At 33.3% G+C, this 18,694-nt stretch overlaps 2 protein-coding genes across 3 annotated transcripts; one reads left to right on the forward strand and one right to left on the reverse strand.

Annotated features, from left to right (window-relative positions):
• The first annotated feature begins 415 nt into the window (after positions 1-415).
• On the forward strand, positions 416-8,949 carry GLDH (L-galactono-1,4-lactone dehydrogenase). 2 transcript variants are annotated; one of them, XM_018121817.2, is made up of 7 exons: positions 416-1,191; positions 2,265-2,515; positions 2,926-3,111; positions 4,053-4,473; positions 6,469-6,609; positions 7,175-7,348; positions 8,113-8,949. In XM_018121817.2, exons 1-6 carry the CDS (start codon positions 568-570, stop codon positions 7,331-7,333), a joined length of 1,782 nt encoding a protein of 593 aa, XP_017977306.2. In that variant the 5' UTR covers positions 416-567; the 3' UTR covers positions 7,334-7,348; positions 8,113-8,949. The 2 variants fall into 2 exon arrangements, with proteins under 2 accessions (XP_017977306.2, XP_017977304.2); XM_018121815.2 differs by lacking the exon at positions 8,113-8,949 and having other exon boundaries at positions 417-1,191; positions 7,175-7,609.
• Positions 8,195-8,908, reverse strand: LOC18598809 (cysteine-rich TM module stress tolerance protein). The gene is made up of 3 exons (XM_007028500.3): positions 8,869-8,908; positions 8,675-8,759; positions 8,195-8,383 (listed from the first exon to the last, which is right to left on the reverse strand). The coding sequence occupies exons 1-3, from the start codon at positions 8,906-8,908 to the stop codon at positions 8,338-8,340; spliced, it is 171 nt and encodes a 56-aa protein (XP_007028562.2). The 3' UTR covers positions 8,195-8,337.
• Positions 8,950-18,694: the final 9,745 nt, after the last annotated feature.

An 18,694-nucleotide genomic window follows, 5' to 3' on the forward strand; every position in this document is an offset into this window, starting at 1 on the left:
ACCAATCACACCTAGATAAAAAAAATTGGTGGCAACTCCTAAACTACTTTATTTTCACCGACGTTTGGCTGTAGAGTTTTCGGACCCGCACGTTACGACATTTATCTTATAATAAGGTACCCGTCGACATCCCTATAATGCCAAAGGCTTTTTGTGCAGCCTAAATTTGTGTAATTGTGCAATTTGGTATGCCCATCTCAGTTTCTTATGCCATTGGAGTCTCTAGCATAATATGCTTAAAGACTTGTTATGACATTGCTGATAGTGGAGGAATAAACCATCATTAAAAAAAAAACACAAGACTAGAGTAAAGAAAAAAGAGAAAGAAAATGACATGGGTAAATAAACACAAGATTATAAGGAGAAAATGAAAAAGTTGGAAGCGTGGTCCATGAAAGTAAAAAACATGCTACTTACTCCCCAGCTTCACTATCCCAACTAGAAGACAACATTAGCAGCTGCCTTCCTCCTTCCTTTACAAACCAGCAAAGCAAAGCAATGATCCTAAACCAAATAAACCCAAAACCTCTCATCCATTGATCCATCCTTCAAACCCCCCTTTTCACCATGTTTCGCACTCTTTCCCTTAAGCGCTCTTTCCAAACCCACCTCAAAACTCTCATCCATTGCCCTCAACCACCTCCTCCACTGCCGCTCCCTTTCTCTCCAATCCGCACGCTCTCAACCGCCTCTTCCTCCGACTCCGAGCTCCGTAAATACCTCGGCTACACCGCTCTCCTCATCTTCTGCGGCGCCGCCACTTACTACTCCTTCCCGTTCCCCGACAAAGCCAAGCACAAAAAGGCCCAAATCTTCCGTTACGCCCCACTCCCGGACGACCTCCACACAGTCTCCAACTGGAGTGGGACCCACGAGGTCCAGACCCGACATTTCCACCAGCCCGAGAATCTTCAGCAACTAGAGCAGTTGGTTAAGGAGTCGAACGATAAGCGGACTAAGGTTCGGCCCGTCGGGTCTGGGTTGTCTCCGAATGGGATTGGGTTGGCCCGTGGAGGGATGGTGAATTTGGCGTTGATGGATAAAGTGGTGGAGGTGGATAAGGAGAAGAAGAGGGTGAGGGTTCAAGCGGGTATAAGAGTGCAGCAATTGGTGGATGAGATTAAGGAATATGGCTTAACTCTTCAGAATTTCGCTTCCATTAGAGAGCAGCAGATTGGTGGCATTCTTCAGGTTTGTTCTTTTCATTACGTTCTTTTGTCTTTTATTAAAGTTATTTATCTTTAGGATGTGGATTATATTTTAAGCGAGCTTCATTCTGTTGTTACTTTTGCTACTTTGCCTGCATCTAATAGCAGAAAAAGCCTGTTTTATTGTTATTTCTGATACTTGCATTTTGCTTCAAAAATTAAATATCTAATTATTTTATTATAAAATGCATGATTTTACATTTTTATAAAATGATTATATCAAAATTTGTCGATGCATTTCATTTCTTTGTTTTTAATGAGTAGTAATTTTGGTTTTTTGTTTTAACTATTAGCATTTACTTTGTACATTTTTTTGAAGAAGTAAGGTGCAAAAATTAAATTGCAAGTAGCAAAAGTAGCAACCTGATGAAGCCTTAAACCTCTATATATCTTATGTACATGGTGTGTTTGACCTTTGATTCAGAAACAGTGTTTATTTTCGGCCTTAAAAATAATCAAGATTGTAGAGGAGGCATGTTTAGTTCCCTTTCAATTTGGCTTTTATTTGCTATGTATGCCTGAAGTGCAACTTAAGCGTAGTTGATATGATTCTACTCAGTTCTTAGTGACAAAATTTTTCATGCCTTAGAACTTTTTATGTCCTCTAGAATGTACTGATTTCTTGTGCTTCAAATACAAGAGTTGGGAACTTTTGGACCATGGTAGACTGGTAGTTTTCTGAAGGAAATGGCTAGACAAATCCTAAGAACTTTTTATGATATACAGGTTTTTGGTTCTGTAAAAGGAAGAGAAGAAACACAATGAAAGAAAAAGATAATTTCACATCTTGTTGCTTGTATTACATGGAATTGGGGTTTTGATGGTGTCCAAGTGTCAGGTTTGTCTTATTTTGGTATATTTTTCATTATATAGGACTGTCCGGTGGTGGCATACAATGTCCTGATGGTTCTACATGTGAATTTTGGATGAAGTGGAAAGTTGGGGAGCAAAGCTTGTTTCATTAATAATTTAATGAAGTCAATTGCTTGAAGGTGTGGCCTTTTTTAGTTAACTATTTTTATCTGACCTTCCTCTTTTTCATCTTCTTGTCTTCAGGTTGGTGCCCATGGTACTGGAGCAAAATTGCCTCCCATTGATGAACAGGTCATTAGCATGAAACTTGTTACTCCTGCCAAGGGAACGATTGAGCTTTCAAAAGAGGAAGACCCAGAGTTATTTTATTTAGCTCGCTGTGGTCTTGGTGGCCTTGGAGTGGTTGCTGAAGTCACCATTCAATGTGTTGAAAGACAAGAGCTTGTGGAGCACACAAGTGTCTCAAACATGAAAGACATCAAGAAAAACCACAAGTAATTTCTTTTTTATCCTTTTGTTACCCTGTTCCCAGATCTCGGAAGAAACATAAGTTCCTAATATCTCATAAAATTACTGGCAACTTGCAACTTGATTATCAATACTTAGCCCTCTCTGACTTTCGATAATTGTCTTGTGGATAATAAGCGTTGATCATGTCAATTTGTAATATATATGCTTTTACCATGAATTATTAGATGCTCAAAATTTGCATCAAGATGAAGTTTGATTGGTGTTAAGTCATGCATTACATATTTTGCAAATGGTTATGACGCTTGACAATCCATTCTTTTGAAGTGAGTTTGACTTGGAAATATAGTCTTATTTTTCTTCTCATATATCAAAGAATTAATGGAGGAAGTATTTGATTCTCAAACATTTAAAGCTTTTTACCTTTTCCTTGTAGGAAGATGCTGTCTGAGAATAAGCATGTCAAGTACCTCTACATTCCCTACACTGACACTGTTGTGGTTGTGACGTGCAACCCTGTTTCAAAATGGAGAGGTCCACCCAAATTCAAACCCAAATATACTAAGGATGAGGCTATGCAACATGTTCGTGAGCTCTACAAGGAATCTCTTAAGAAGTATAGGTACTGCTAGTGTCTTTTGATACATTTCCAATTTGTTGAAATAAGGCCCATGGAAATGATGGTCTTGTTTCTTTTTGCCTTGTAATAGCCTGGCTGGAAATTACTTTTTTTTTCCCCTTAATCTTCTTTTACTTAGTCATATTTATTGGTTTTTATTGGTTTGAATAGCCTTGTTAAAGTAACTGAGAAAAGGTGAGGAAAGAATAAATTTGATATATTAAATGCATGACTGTTTTGAATTTGGTTTCTTTCTCTGTTTTAACTTTCTTACTATTGAATTTCTTGTCCATCGTCAGTATAGTAATGTGTCTTAGTCAGGGACTCATGTGGATTGGTTTGTCAGGAGTTGCTGGCTGGAAAGTGGAAGCTCTGTTGTTTCTTCTTTACTATTGTTTAGGGTACTGATGTAGTTGATCCCTATTATCTGCTTGAAAACTTCCACAACACTGTCTATTCTAAATACGATGGCTAATAACCTCAGAGAATGGGATTTCTACATTGTTCTATGAACAAAAAAAGCAATTATGTCCTCAATTTATTGACCAAATTGAATTATAATAACCTATAAAAATGGAATCAACCAAACCATTTTTTCTTTGCATATATCCTCAGAGTGAGGGAGTTTCAACATATGATGACCTTTTTAGAGGAGAGGTATGGCTAACAATTAGGTTGTCCCTTGGCCAAATTTCACGTGACTTTGAACTTTATTCTGAATGCTAAAGGTTAATTCTGGTTTGGCACTCAAGCAGCTGAGAACCATCCCTCTTTTTTGGGTTTTACATGAGGGGAATAGGTATCCATTTTGGTCTTATAGTTTTCATTTTTTGTCCCTGCCTGTTGCTAATGTATCGGTATTCACTTCTTATATGACTTTTGTTATGTTTATGTGTCAATTTCAGATTTTCAGTCAATTAACTGCTTAACTTAGTTTTCTGCAGGGCTAGAGAAATTACTTCTACATCTCCTGATAGCAATGAACCCGATGTAAATGAGTTTTCATTCACAGAGTTAAGAGATAAACTGCTTGCTCTTGATCCTCTCAACAAAGATCATGTAATGAAGGTTAATCATGCTGAGGCTGAATTCTGGAGAAGGTCTGAGGGATATCGAGTTGAATGGAGTGATGAAATCTTGGGCTTTGATTGTGGGGGGCAACAATGGGTATCAGAAAACTGTTTTCCTGCTGGAACTCTTTCCAAGCCTAGCATGAAGGACCTTGAGTATATAGAAGAGCTGAAGCAACTCATTGAGAAGGAAGAAATACCTGCTCCTGCTCCTATAGAGCAGCGCTGGACAGCTTGCAGCCAGAGCCCGATGAGTCCTGCTTCAAGCTCAGCAGAAGATGACATATTTTCATGGGTAATTGTTTTCCCTTCATATTCATTCTTCTGTCTTTCTCTCTTTTCTCTTCCAGGGTTTTGCATAAGTTTTGAGGAAAAGACAATGTCAGGTGTTGCCTTTTCCTCTCAAATATGATCTGAAGTGTGCACTTTTCCTCCTACTAGCCATGAAGTTAAGGTTCCAGTACACTTTTCTGTGGGCCGCTAACAGGATGAGAAGATAATTATCTTACTTACAATGACAAAATAAATCTATTCATGAATGGATCATGACAAAAAATTTGAGTGTTCAATAGAAACTTTTCTAATCTATTCCTTCCCCTTATTTCCTCACATAAATATCCAAACTAGGGAAGTATTTTCCTTTGCTTACATGCTACATTAGTTACATTCCTTCTTATCCCTCGACAGCATAATCCTTGGCCAACTCACCTTGTGGCAGGAATCTATTTGGTAGTGTAAGTAATAAAACATGGGAGTTTAATTTTGGATTGACCTCATACTAATTAAAAGAGAGTTATGAAAAAAAAATTGCATTCTTCCTACTAGACATGAAGCTAAGGTTCCATTAACTTCACGAAAATGAACTTCCAAAAAATTTAAAATTTCGATATGAGGCATTTTCTGGAAAACATAACATTTTCTATTGTTTTGATGATATTGTGAAAAACAATTTCTGATGTTTGGATTACACAATGGAAAATATTTTTTCAAAACTTATTATTTTCATTTAAATTTTTCATGAATTCTTAATATGGAGAAACACTCATAAAGCATTTCAAATTTTAATCAAGTCTACAGTTTCTTAATATCATAAATTTGTTCATGCTAATTGAACTATGCATTTTTCATTATTATTAACAACTTCCGTAATTTATAACCAACTTAAGGAAAACTCCAAACTTCAAACTTCATAAATACCCAAAGTAAATTATTCAAAACTCAAAATAAAATTTCAATTCATATGTTGATTTGAGTAGCAAATTTTGAAAAAAAAAAACAAAAATCAATGCTTTTGTCTCAGTTGGAAAGAACCCAAAAGTTCTCATTGGCTTGACTTGTTTCAAAAACTTTTCATGGTTGAAGCTTCAAATGCAGCAAAAGGATGTCTTGACAGGTTTGGGTCTCCTTGAGCTTGGCAAAACTGAGGGCAAACTCAAAGAGGAGAGGATCAAGAGGAGCAAAGGGAGATTGAAGGAAGGGAAGAGGAAAATGAAGGAAATTTAAGAAGAAAGGGGGGGAGGAAAGGGAGATTGAACAAGGGGAAGGAAGGAGGACAAGGATGGATCAATGTCATTGGTCTTGACAGCGGCAGAGGGTGGTGACAGCCTGGTTGCTGGTTCTGGTAGAGGGAATGGGTAGTGATTGTGGCTGGTCCTTGTCCAAGGGGTTCAGGGGTTTGAAGAGATTAGGCTCTCAGAAATTGTCCCCCACTTTTTAAAAATGGAAGACAATTTTCCCAAATTTAGGAGCTTTTTCTGTTGACTGGAAGTTGGCTTCCAGTTGACCATGCCATTTTCTGGCATCCAAACAGAATAAATGAGGAAAATGTCTTCTAGAAGTCATTTTTCTGCAAAATCAATCAAAGCCTAAAGGACTTCAGAAATCCATAATCTTTTGCTGTTTGATTTTGTCCCACTATTTCCCCTGGTGAATTGAAATTCTTATGCTGTAAGCATGCAGAATATTAAGTACCTCTGATAATTTGAAATTAGTTGGTATTTTGAGAAGCTTTTTGTTCTAAATGAGTAAATATTGTTTTGGACCTGGGCTAGACATGGAGGCCAGAGTTCTAAAGAGTCAGATAAAAGATTTGGAATCTTGTACAACCTCCGATATCAATGTTTGAAAGTCAAACCAGTATCAGTTTCTTAGAGAACTTGTTACTAATGACCTTACCTTTTCTTGATACGATAAAATCAATGCAAGGTCTGCTATGTGTCCTAAGTAGATAATATTTGTGGGTTAGTGGCTTGTACTTCTCGTATTTAAATCTGCTTTATTTTTGTGTCAGGTTGGTATTATCATGTACCTTCCTACAATGGATGCTCGTCAGAGAAAGGAAATAACAGAAGAATTCTTCCACTACAGGCATCTTACACAGGCACAGTTGTGGGATAAATATGCTGCATATGAACATTGGGCTAAGATTGAGGTAGTGAATATATCTTGAAAATTTTTCTTTTTTAGCATCGTCTAAGAGTAAAATCAAAGCCATGATCTATATAGTGTCTGCATTGTCTCCAGATGAATGTTTCTGTCTCATAACTTAAGGTTTCTTGAAGTTCTCGCATTCACCAAATTCAGTTTGAAACTTCCAATGGGATTAAGGTATAGGGCTTCAATGCTTGACTGTTATTAAAAAAACCGATACTTGCTCCAATACTACAATAGGAAATTGGCCATTCTCTTATGCAGGTATGTTGCGACGAATATGGCTGATAGTTCAGTCCTTGAACATTGTTCTGTGAAAGTTTGTTCAGATTAGTCCATAGGGTCTGATGTTTGTGTCATCCATGTCTCTGTGTGAATCCTGTAAATGTTATGCAGAAATCAGGTAAAGCTTATGCAGGGGTATGCATATTTGTGCATGCACTTGAACATGTATTTTGTGACTGAATTTAGGTCATTTATGGTGTCAATATCACACAAAAGTAAGTTAATGTCTAATAAAACTCATGCTGCTTGTTTAAGCATCAGTAATTTAATGCACTGTGCAGGTTCCAAAGGATAAGGAAGAACTTGAAGCTCTGCAAGCTAGGCTCAAAAATCGTTTTCCAGTGGAGGCATATAACAAAGCAAGAAGGGAATTGGATCCCAACAGGATCCTTTCTAATAACATGCTGGAGAAGCTGTTTCCATTATCAGATAATGTTTGAAAACACACCCTATTGGTTAGTTCTTTATTCATTGCAAATCTTATGAATTTTAAAATGGCATATGGCCTGTACTTTTGGCCAATTTAGTGGAAGCATCTTCAGCAATAAGCTTGTACACCAAAATAGAAGGATATTAGGACATTCCATGTATTATTTAGAATTTTTATACGAATTATATGTCCTTCCAAGTGTGAGTACTTATTGATGCTACCCAACATTCAATCAAGTTCAACTGGATCTGTGGTCAGTAAGTAGAAAAAGTAATTTTGAGAGTAATTTCGGAACTGTATGATATTAGTCCTACCTTATAGGTTATTCCCTTAAATAAAGTTCATAAATTAATCTTGTATTTTAAAGTGCAAGCTAATTAAACGATTCGAGGTTAAGCAATATTCTTTGCCTAGACAATATGCATTTCTTGACTGTCTCCTTGGGTTACTATATGAAGCATATCTATGATTTTTTTTTATTATCAATACCATTTGATTGAGCCTTTGAGAATTATGGTTTGCAAATTCTGCTCTCTGAAACTGTGGTGTTCTATGCATCTTTTAGCTTTTTTGATGTGAAGCATGATTGCTATTTTGCAAAGCCTTTGGGCTTTGGTGATAGAGCTTAAATTCGTGCTAAGAAGAGAACTTGATCCCAATTTCGAACTATATAGCTAGAGAACGATTGGATATTATCCTCAAACCTTGGCCTTGCTACTTTAACCTTGATGCTGGTTTTTATCCATTTTGGATTCAGTATATTACTGGTTGGACCTATTTTAATTGTAGGGGATTTTTTTGGCGGAAGTCAGGCGTGTGCAATCTTTTTGAGGTTAGTCTTAAGCCATAGAATCTTTTTGAGGCGTGTACAATGAGCAACTCCGTATAATCTTTATTAAATTCAACTCTTGTATACTCTGTTACAACATATGACCAAAATCATAGAATAACAGTTTATAGAACAATCAACAGTATTCAAACAAAGATAGGCTTCATGTTTCTTGAAAGCAGCGTTTAGAAGCAAGTTTCACAGAGCCAACAGCAGCAAAGCGCGAATAGGCTGCAGTTGTAAGAATGACAGCAAAAGAAAAAAAAATGTTATTATTAGCGTGAAGGAAGAAGAAAAACATAAAATACAAGGTTAGTGATCTTGATTGTATTAAGTTGTCAAAATGCCTCATCATCAATTAGGTGCCGAGTAGTATTCAGTTACGGATATGGCAATCTGGAATACTTTGTCATAATATTTGAAGCCAATATCTAGAAATGCGTTCAACTCTTTTGATAGAATTCTGCAGGTGCATTTGCATAAATTTGTTGCAGAAACTGATATGGTATTTGTCTGTCTTACCATCCCTCAATGAAGCCTCTATCTCCTTTCTTCTTTGTCCGAGAGAAGCTCTTCTTCTGAGCAGGAAGATCCGCAGTAGGATATCCTTTGGTCAAAAACAAAGAGAAAAGTAAGTTCTCAAATCCTCCATCATGAAAATAATAATCTAGAAAATGCTGTGAGTAGAAATGGGTGTTTTGGAAGAAAGGTGGAACCTGCTGGGGGTTGATTCTCTTGTGCATCTGACTTGGGCATTTCGGAAATTGGAATAAACAGAAGCTTTGTTGGAATGTGTTTCTAGATGACTATTGTGTCCAAGGAAGTTGTCGAGACGATGAATCTTTGGTAGCTAGCTACATATCATTTTATAGTGGGTTATGTGAAACAATGGACATAAATTTTATATTTACCTCTCTAGGGGCGATAATTAAAAAATATGGAGGCAGAGGCCGACTTTAATCAGGTTATATCTGGTACAAATAGAACAAGAATTAACGAGAAGGAATCCCAGCCACCTCCTCACATTCAAAAAGTATACCAAAAGCTACACCCAAAGAAGAAAAACCATTACTTTGTCAGTAAGGAAAAACAAAAGGCAGGAGGGACATCACGCATAAGAGCAAGAGTAGAGTTTGAGACCAATGGAATAAAGCTAATACGCGTAACAATTATTCCCAAAATAAAAAATAAAAAATAAAAAAAAAGGGTTAATACGCGTTAATGAGCTGGGCTAATTCTGCCCAAAGAATATATGCTTTGGTTCTCAAAGAACACCGAAAGAAGGCAATTGACATTGGGAAAGTTGTAAAGATATTGATCCGTGTTCATAAGAGGGTTTCAGAAGCTGATTGGGTGGAATCTTACATTCCAGGAAGGAAAGTGGATTGATTCAAGTCAATCTCATACTGGAATTATCGATTCGAGGGCCATCCTTATTTAGGGGTGTTTAGGCCTTATTGGACCACGTTTAGTTTAATAGTTGCACACCATGTAGTTAGCCTATCGGTTTAATAGCACTTGGCGCATTAACAAGATTTCCTAACATTTTAGCCTTACCAGGATTCCAAAGTTTTCCCAGGATGTTTCTTTTTGACGGTGAAAATTCGATATTATAAATGATTAGGTTACAAGAATCTTCTTCCTTTTGCTCCTTTTCCGCCATTTTGTTTGCAGTAGTACACCTGTATAAGGGTAAAATGACAACTTTATCTGCCAATGCATCTCAGGGCTCTTTTATAAATGATTGAGGTAATATTATATTGAAGCAAACTGCAGTGAAGTGAAAAAGGTCTCTCTTTACATTTGTGTAGGTTCTTTTGTAAAGATGTGTGGAAATATTATACTCAAATAAATTGCGGAATACGATATAAAAGGTTAAAACGTTTAGATTCAGCGGCGGAGCCTCTCAAGGGATGGGGGCCTACACCCCTCAAAATTTTTAAAATTTTTTTCATATTATATAAAATTTTTAATTTTTTTTATAAATTCTCTAAATGATCTCTTTAAAATAATTTTTTATTTAATAATTAATAAAAATAAAAAATAACAAAATGATTCCATTTACTTGACTCAGTTTTAAATTTTTTTGTAGTTTATATTATTATTATTGTTATAAATATTTTTGTGAATATCCATTTATATTATCTATATCTAGATTTGGATGTAAATTAGATTAGATGAATATTAGGATTTAATTCATCTAATCTCTTAGTATTATCTTTATCTTGTAAATTCAATCTAAATAAGGAGTTGTTAGCCTATAAATAGGCTCCTTCACTTCATTTGTAAAGATACACTTGCATAAAATCTTTTTACTCCCTCTATATACTTTCCTTCCTTCTAAATATTTTCTCTTATAATTGTTCTTTTAGATGGGTCCTCAAAGGAGGTTAGGAATATATGTTGGATACGAATCTCCATTTGTAATTAAATATCAAGAATTATCAATAGGAGATTTATTCATGACAAAGTTTGTCGATTGTCATATTGATGAAACAATTTTTTCAACATTAGGGGGAGAAAATAAGTAGCTGCAAAAGAAAATTTCTTAGAATGAATTATTATTATCTAGTTTTGATCATCGCATAAATCAATACGAACTTGAAGTTCAAAAGATAATTATTTTGTAAAATATAGTAAATCAGTTACCAGATATATTTACTGACCTAAAGAGAATAATTAAATCTTATATACCAGCTGCAAATGCTATTATTAGCATTAATGTCCTTGTAGGACAAGGCACACCAGAAGCGTTGAGACCAATCAGTTCCAAAGATAAAATCCTTGAAAAAGAAAAGGAATAAATATATAAGATGGTTAGAAAACGGAAGTAGAAACTCTAGAAGAGACCCTTGACATAATTTAAAAAAATTTCAAAAGAAATTCAAGTACCTGAAATCAGTAAAAATAAAGAGATCTCAATCAATTATGTCATAACGGGAAAAGATGGAAGCGATAAATAAACATCGACGATATTTTGTATATAATATAGAGCTCAATATTATGAAAGAAAAGCGAGGATCTTGAACTTATATGTAGACATAGAAATGATTGGCCAATGTGAAAAGACGCAATCAAAGTGGAATTGAATTTAATTGCAAAATGTGAAGTTTTAGAACCTATAGTCCGTACACCAAATGATGTAAAACCAGTGGGATATAAATGAGTATTTGTGCGGAAATGAAATGAGAAAAATGAGATTATGAAATATAAAGCACGGCTTGTCGCACAAAGTTTTCTCTAAAGATCTAATATTAGAGATGAAGAGATATTCTCTGTGGTGGATACAATTACAAATCTATATTAACTAGTCTGGTAATAAATGAGAAAATTAAAATACGTCTAATGAGTATAGCTACATCCTATTTATATGGCTCACTAGATAACGATATCTATATGAAAATCCTTGAAGGATTTAAGTTGCTTGAATCACAAAATTTGAATTCTCGATAAATTTATTCAATCAAATTAAATAAATATGTATACGGATTAAAACAATCTAGACACATGTGGTATAATCGCCTTAGTGCATATTTATTGAAAAAAAGGCTATAGAAATAATCCTATATGCCCATGTATGTTATAAAAGGGTTTAGATATGAATTTATTATAATTGCTATCTATGTTGATGACTTGAATATTATTGAAACTCCTGAAAAGTTATTAAAAATCGTAGATTACTTAAAGAAAGAATTTGAGATGAAAGACCTTGAAAAAATAAAGTTTTGTGTGGGTTTTTAGATTGAACACTTGACAAATTGAATTTTTGTCCTTCAATCTAATTGTATAGCAAAAGTGCTAAAACAATTTATATAAAGAAAACATATCCATTGCGTTCACTAATGGTTGTAAGGTCACTAGATATAAAAAAAAAAAGACTCTTTTCGACCTCATGAAGATAATGAAGAATTTCTTTGTCCTGAAGTACTGTATCTTATTACAATTGGAACACTAATGTATCTTGCTAGCAATATATGACTTGATATATTAATTGCTGTGAATTTATTAGTAAGATATAGTTCTTCTTTAACTCGAAGACATTGGAATGAAATTAAACATATACTTCGATATCTCTGAGGAATAATGGATATAAGCTTATATTATTCAAATGCATCAAAATAAAATTTAATTAGTTATGTAGATGCATGATATTTATCTGATCCACACAAAGCTTGATCCTAGAGAGGTTACTTGTTCACATATGGAGGTACGACTATTTCATGACATTTTATAAAACAAACTATAGTTGCTACTTCTTCTAACCATGTAGAAATTTTAGCAACTCATGAGCAAATCATGAGTGTGTCTAGTTAAGATCTGTAACTCAATATATTCGAGAAATGTGTGGTTTGTCAACCAAGAAGGAAATTCCAACAACGTTATATGAGGATAATACTGCTTGCATAGCATAGCTAAAGGAATGATATATTAAAGGCCATCGAACAAAACATATAATTCGCCAAAATTCTTCTTTACTCATGATATCCAAGAAAAGGGTGAAATAAGTGTTCAACAAATTCAACTAAGTAACAATCTAGCAGATTTGTTCACTAAAGCCCTTCTTACTGCAACATTTGAATAGTTGAAATGCATCATTTTAAATATCTCTATCATGTAGTCATTAGGGGAGCAAAATATGCACTGTACTCTTTTCCTTCATCAAGGTTTTTTCCACTGAGTTTTTCTTAATAAAGTTTTTAATGAGACAGTATTTCAAAAGCGTATTCTTGAAAAGATTATGTACTCTTTTTCATTCACTCGAATTTTTTCCCGTGAAGTTTTTTTGTTGTAAGGTTTTAACGAGGCATATTTTTAATACAATGGATATTCAAGGGGGAGTGTTATGAATATTTTTGTAAATATCCATTTATGTTATCAATATCTAGATTTAGATGTAAATTAGATTGGATGAATATTAGGATTTAATTCATCTAATCCCTTAGTATTATCTTTATCTTGTAAATTCAATCTAGATAAGGAGTTGTTAGCCTATAAATAGACCTCTTCACTTTATTTGTAAAGATACACTTGAATAAGATCTTCTTACTCCCTCTAAATACTTTCTCTTATATTTTTCTTATAGTTGTTCTTTTAGATTTATTTCATAAAAATTCTTTATATTTATTTATTTATTTCTATTTTATTTACTCATATTGTCACGACTCGGAACTCCCATCAAGCTCGTGACAACCGCCGCGACGTCTCGATCGACATTCATTACCCGGAATGTCAACCGGAACCCCGCAAGGCTTTAATATCAGCTTCTCATTTCCCCTGTGGGTAACTGTTTCCAAATACCACATTCTAAAAGATTTTAAACTGTTTCCAACTTAAACAAATAAAATAATAATTTTCGTCTCACAGGGGTATTTTGGTCATTTATCTCAAAAATCTCAAAATCATCTAAAAATATAGTATGTAAGTGGAAAACACATATTTCATAATCAAAAATAATTTTGGATGTCTAAAACATTCGTTTAAAATGGAATTATGACTGTCATAATAAAATAAAAATATTAAATAAAATATTCAATTTTCACATAAAACGATATTTTAAGAACACTGCATAAATAATTTTTATAGCATAAAAGCAAAATAAATTCTTACATACCGTAATACAGATAACCAAAGTATAGAATTTAATTTACAGTGACACGTGGGCCCACGAATGACCAAAAGTGTCAAAAGAAATGAACCTACAGTCTTTGGATGTGGCAAGTTCAACTGTAATCCTTACCGATATCAGTTATCTACAATCTATTCTGAGCCTGAAATGGGTGGAAATGAGGGTGGTGAGATTATAAAATCCCAGTGAGTAAACAAACATCACTCAAAATATCTAAAGTCGAGTAAAAGGAGACTATTAAAACATTTCATCAAACTGTGATTTATCATCTTTCAACTTACTTCAACCAAATGAAATCAATTTATTTAAAGCAAGTAATCAGTATGGCTTATGAATTTCTTAAAAAGCTTGGCTCATGCCAAAAATTATTATCATACTCAGTTATTTGGGATACCTTGGCTGAGGGCTATCCCAACTGAGTCCGCCAAGGCTATTAGAAAGTCATATTTTTATTTTGAAAACATAGCCGTTCCTTGGCGTTGGCCGAGTTCCCCTTCACGTGGTGTTTTGGCGTAAAGTGAACTCTAAAAGTTATACCTCGGGAGTTACCCTACTCGCCTCTCCAACCGAGGTAAAAATATAACAGGATTCCGTGCCCCTCTAATAGGCTAGTCCACAGAATCCAGCCCACTGCAGTAGGTCAAACCCACCATACAATAAAATTTTGACAGCATGACAGGGCTAATATATTACTACCCAGCTTGCAAGGGTAAAATAAAGCAATTCATACAATTCATAAAAAACACAACCCAGCCAGTCATGCCAATACAATAGCATAAGCCATTAATTCAATTTTAAATTTACAACATATCAGTAGTCTCCAATTACTCTATTTTCAAAATCGTTATTTCGTTTCAAGACAATTTATAAAATATTTTCATTTAAACTCATTTTGTTTACAAAACATAAAAATTTACCATTTGAACTCATTTTCATAAAATTCACCAAAACCGAATAAAAACATACTTTAGATAATTAAAATGATGGTAAGGTTACTCACCGTGTCTAGAGTGGGGATTTTCAAAATACTCAAACTACTGGTCCTCGAGTGTAATTCCCTTGCCTTTATCGGAGGACTCACCACCTTGACACAGTACAAAATTGAGGAATTCACCACATTGGTACTAAATTGAAATTAAACTAATTTAGACTACTAATGCTTGATATGGAATGTAAAAATGTCTAAATTTTTGCCTAAATGCGGTGTTAGCCTATTTCGATCTTTTACCCGATAAATCGATATACGTGTCCGTTTAAACTCCAAATTAATTTTTTTCAGTTTCTATACCTCAATTGCACCCAAATTGACTTAATGTCCCTTAGTGTGGTGCAAATTATCAGTCTCGATAGCAAATTACGAAAATACCCCTAGTGGGTAAAAATTTGTATTTTTGCTCCGAAAATTCTCATTATTTTTCTAGGCTCATAATTCATCATTATTCATCATAATTCCTCAAATAAACATCAAGATCAGCAGTCAATATTCTCCTAGAAAATTCGGCATAATGGGTTTCAATGGGAGAAAATTATATCTCTAACTTATTTTTGCTATATTTCAATATAACTTAACTAAAATCACTTAATTCAATTAAAATCAACCAAAAATCAAGCTCAAAACTCATCCATGGAGGTTTGGCCAGCATGGGTGTCTATACCCACTTTCTAATTTTGCATGGAAATGAGAAACAAATGCATGGGTAGTGAAAATCACAAGAAAAATCAATGAAATTTACCTTTTCAATGCTTGATTTCTTGATTTCTCTTGATTTTTCCCAAATTTTCAGGTAGGGTTCTTATTTGTTTTTTTTCCCCCTTTTCTCCCCTGGTTTGGACAGCTGAAGAAGATGAGAATTCTGGAATTTTTACCTTTTTAAAGGTTAAAATAATATAATATTATTTTATTCATTTTTTTAATGTTTTATTAATTCCTTAAATTCTAGCCATCCATTTGTTTCCAAATTTTCACCATACACTTGTCCCACATATCCATAGCTTAGATAAAATTCTCAGACTTATCCAAAGTCTTGGTGGAGTAATTTTTAAAATTTACACTTTTACCCCCGTAAAAGTCAAAAATTACATTTTTGCCCCAAAAACTGAAAAATTACCCATAGATATATTTTTCATCCCTTATACTCATACCATTCTCCAATTTATCAAATTTGATCTAAATTCTCTCAAAATCTCAAATTTTGTCAGTGGGTGGTAAAATTAAGATTTTGCCCCTACACTCTAGAAATCACTGAAATTAAACTTTTTCACTGCCAAACCCTCAAATTATACTCCAATACTCAAATCATACTCCAATAAGTCAAATGGGGCCAAAAAAATTCTTTTCTAAAAATTCTCATTGTGTCCCTGGTTGGCAAATGACCATTTTGCCCCTGGACAGTAAAAATTTCGGTTTGACTCCAAATTGATCCTCGAACTTCAAATCACCATATTAAACCATTCTGGAACTTTAATATTCTTAATTTCATTTTAAATTCTCTATTTGATCTAGTTCGAGGCTTAAATTAACTTAATTGTACCATTTAATACATTGTCATCTTTTAACGATTTTTCTTTCGAGACTTTCCAAGTATGCAAGCATATTGTCAATCATATGAATGACATGGAAAGTATTTTATAAGGTCGGGCTTGACACATATGTTTTAAATCTTCATAGATTTTCTTCCATAAATTTTTATGAACCATCAATCATATTTTTTTTCTTTTTTATTATGTCATATGTGTGTTCTATCTTACACTTCTCATGTTTTTCTTTTTTCTGTTATTTAGATTTTATTTTTAATTATTTTAATCTTTAAAAATTAATAAATTATTATGTAATTCTTAATTATAAGTTGCAATGTTGTACTGTTACTTAGAATTTCATCAATGTATCATTTTCATTCAGAATAACCAATGTGTTCTGTTATATAAGTTGCAAACTTTAAATAACAAAGATATACATACAAATTGATAGAAGGAAATGATTGTATTTCTTTCAATTCAATTTTATTTATTATATATTTTTAATGACTCTCAACATAATATTTTTATTTAATAATTAATTTTAATCCTCAAATCGTTTGATAAAATTAGAGTCATTATGATTAACATATTATTAGTTAAGCATAGCAAATAAATTTTAACATAAAATGTTAAGCCTATCAAATTTTTAAAAAATAAAAGTAAGTTTACAAACCCAAATCCATTAAGTTTTAATATAAATCTAAATCTATCATAACATATTAGATCTTAACAGTCCAACTCAAGATTATCATAACATAGTATATCTCAAAAGTTCAACCTAATAACCCAATATGTTAATTAGCAATTTAAGAAGCAAATAGAAAAAAAAAGAGTTTATTAAAAAAGCTACCCATTTCATGTAGAACACATAAAGTAAAAAGGCAATTCATTTGAGTTTGAAAAATTGTTTTCTCTTCCACTCTTGGGAGCGGAGAGCGAGAAAGACTTCTTTCATAGTTATATATATATATATATATATATATATATATATATATATATATATATATATATATATATATATATTTTGTATATCAAATGTCTTGTGAATTTTACTTAATCTTGTAAATCAGAAAGAATTAAATTATATATAAAGTTCTTTTTGACTGTTTAGTGTCTCTTTCTATTTGACATCTTTTTTAAAAATCTTCTAGCTCTACCGTTGTTTAGATTTGAGATTTCAGTTTAGAGCTCTCACGTTCGAATTACTTTTCTTTATGTAACTTGAAAGAAGGAAAAAAAATGGACAGAAAGTTTAATAATATTGAATACATTAGAACTTGAATTGTGTTGTAGGTTAAAAAGTCGAAATACTATGGGAGGAAAGGTAGGGGCTAACCCAACGTGGTGGTAAGATTAATAGTAGTTGTTTTTTAGTTTTTAATTTTTATTATTATATTATAAAATTTGAAATTATAAATTTATAATTTTATATAATTATTTTTTAATTACTTTCATGTTAAATTATGAATCCTCTCCTAATAATAGTAGTAGAGAATGAATGAAATACAAATACCGCTCAAGAGTAGCACAAGCAGTGCAGTGGGGAGCGGGGAAGAGTTAGCCAGAAAATGTGGCAAAAGGGGCTCAACTAACGCAGCTAGTGAATAAGAAGGGGTTTGTGACAAAACCCCGACCCAAAACTATCTACAATATTTCAATATTAGCCTAGCGGTTGGATATTTTTAACTTTTCTTGTTACTTTACTAATGATTTTTTATTTTATTTTGAGAAAAAAATAAATAATAAATCGATCAAGAAAACAAATAAAATTAAATAAAACTAATATAATGTTGAATTAAATTCTTACACATAATTGGAAACTTGGAATTGAGACTTAAAAAAAATTTTAAAATATCTCGTATTTATCATTGAAACAAATCTTTTGAACTATAAGCCTGATAGGATCTAAAATCATTATTTCATTGAATATAAAAGAAAATTTATCTTTTAAGTTGCTTCTATAATTAACCTCTTAGCAAAACCATTGGTTCTATCTCTAATCGGGTTGTACCCTCCTTTGAACGAAGGTTCAAGGGTTTCGATCTATACCTCTATATTAAAAGATGTCTTTGAGGCCTTTTCGGAAGTTGACAAGTGGAAGCTTTAGAGGGTGACAAGTGGCAATTTCTTATACTTCTTTGAATTGTTTGTTAAGCCCGTGCAAAGTTTGCAAGCTTATAACTCCAGGTGCAAAGTTGTGACTCCAGATGGGCTATATTCCTGAATTTTGAGCTGGGCTTTTAGGACTTCGATGCGGCCTACATGGCCCAATCATTTTAGTGGGATTGTTTTGCACTTGTCTTATGTTTTCCTTTCCTCCATCCGCCTCATTCTTTCTTTCATTTACCTTGTTCATTCTCTCTGTCTCCAGTGACGTTTGAGTTTTTGGTTTTTGGAGA

This window comes from Theobroma cacao, chromosome 5 (assembly GCF_053813885.1).
Source record: "Theobroma cacao isolate CCN51 chromosome 5, ASM5381388v1, whole genome shotgun sequence".
In the NCBI taxonomy this organism is placed as follows: Eukaryota; Viridiplantae; Streptophyta; class Magnoliopsida; order Malvales; family Malvaceae; genus Theobroma; species Theobroma cacao.

Coding starts and splice junctions, on each gene's coding strand:
- GLDH (XM_018121817.2), top strand. CDS start 568: ATGTTTCGCACTCTTTCCCTTAAGCGCTCTTTCCAAACCCACCTCAAA. Junction 2,516..2,925: donor GACATCAAGAAAAACCACAA/GTAATTTCTTTT, acceptor TTTTCCTTGTAG/GAAGATGCTGTCTGAGAATA. Junction 3,112..4,052: donor GAATCTCTTAAGAAGTATAG/GTACTGCTAGTG, acceptor AGTTTTCTGCAG/GGCTAGAGAAATTACTTCTA.
- LOC18598809 (XM_007028500.3), bottom strand. CDS start 8,908: ATGCCCAAGTCAGATGCACAAGAGAATCAACCCCCAGCAG. Junction 8,760..8,868: donor AGAGAATCAACCCCCAGCAG/GTTCCACCTTTC, acceptor TTTTGACCAAAG/GATATCCTACTGCGGATCTT. Junction 8,384..8,674: donor AGAGGCTTCATTGAGGGATG/GTAAGACAGACA, acceptor TTACAACTGCAG/CCTATTCGCGCTTTGCTGCT.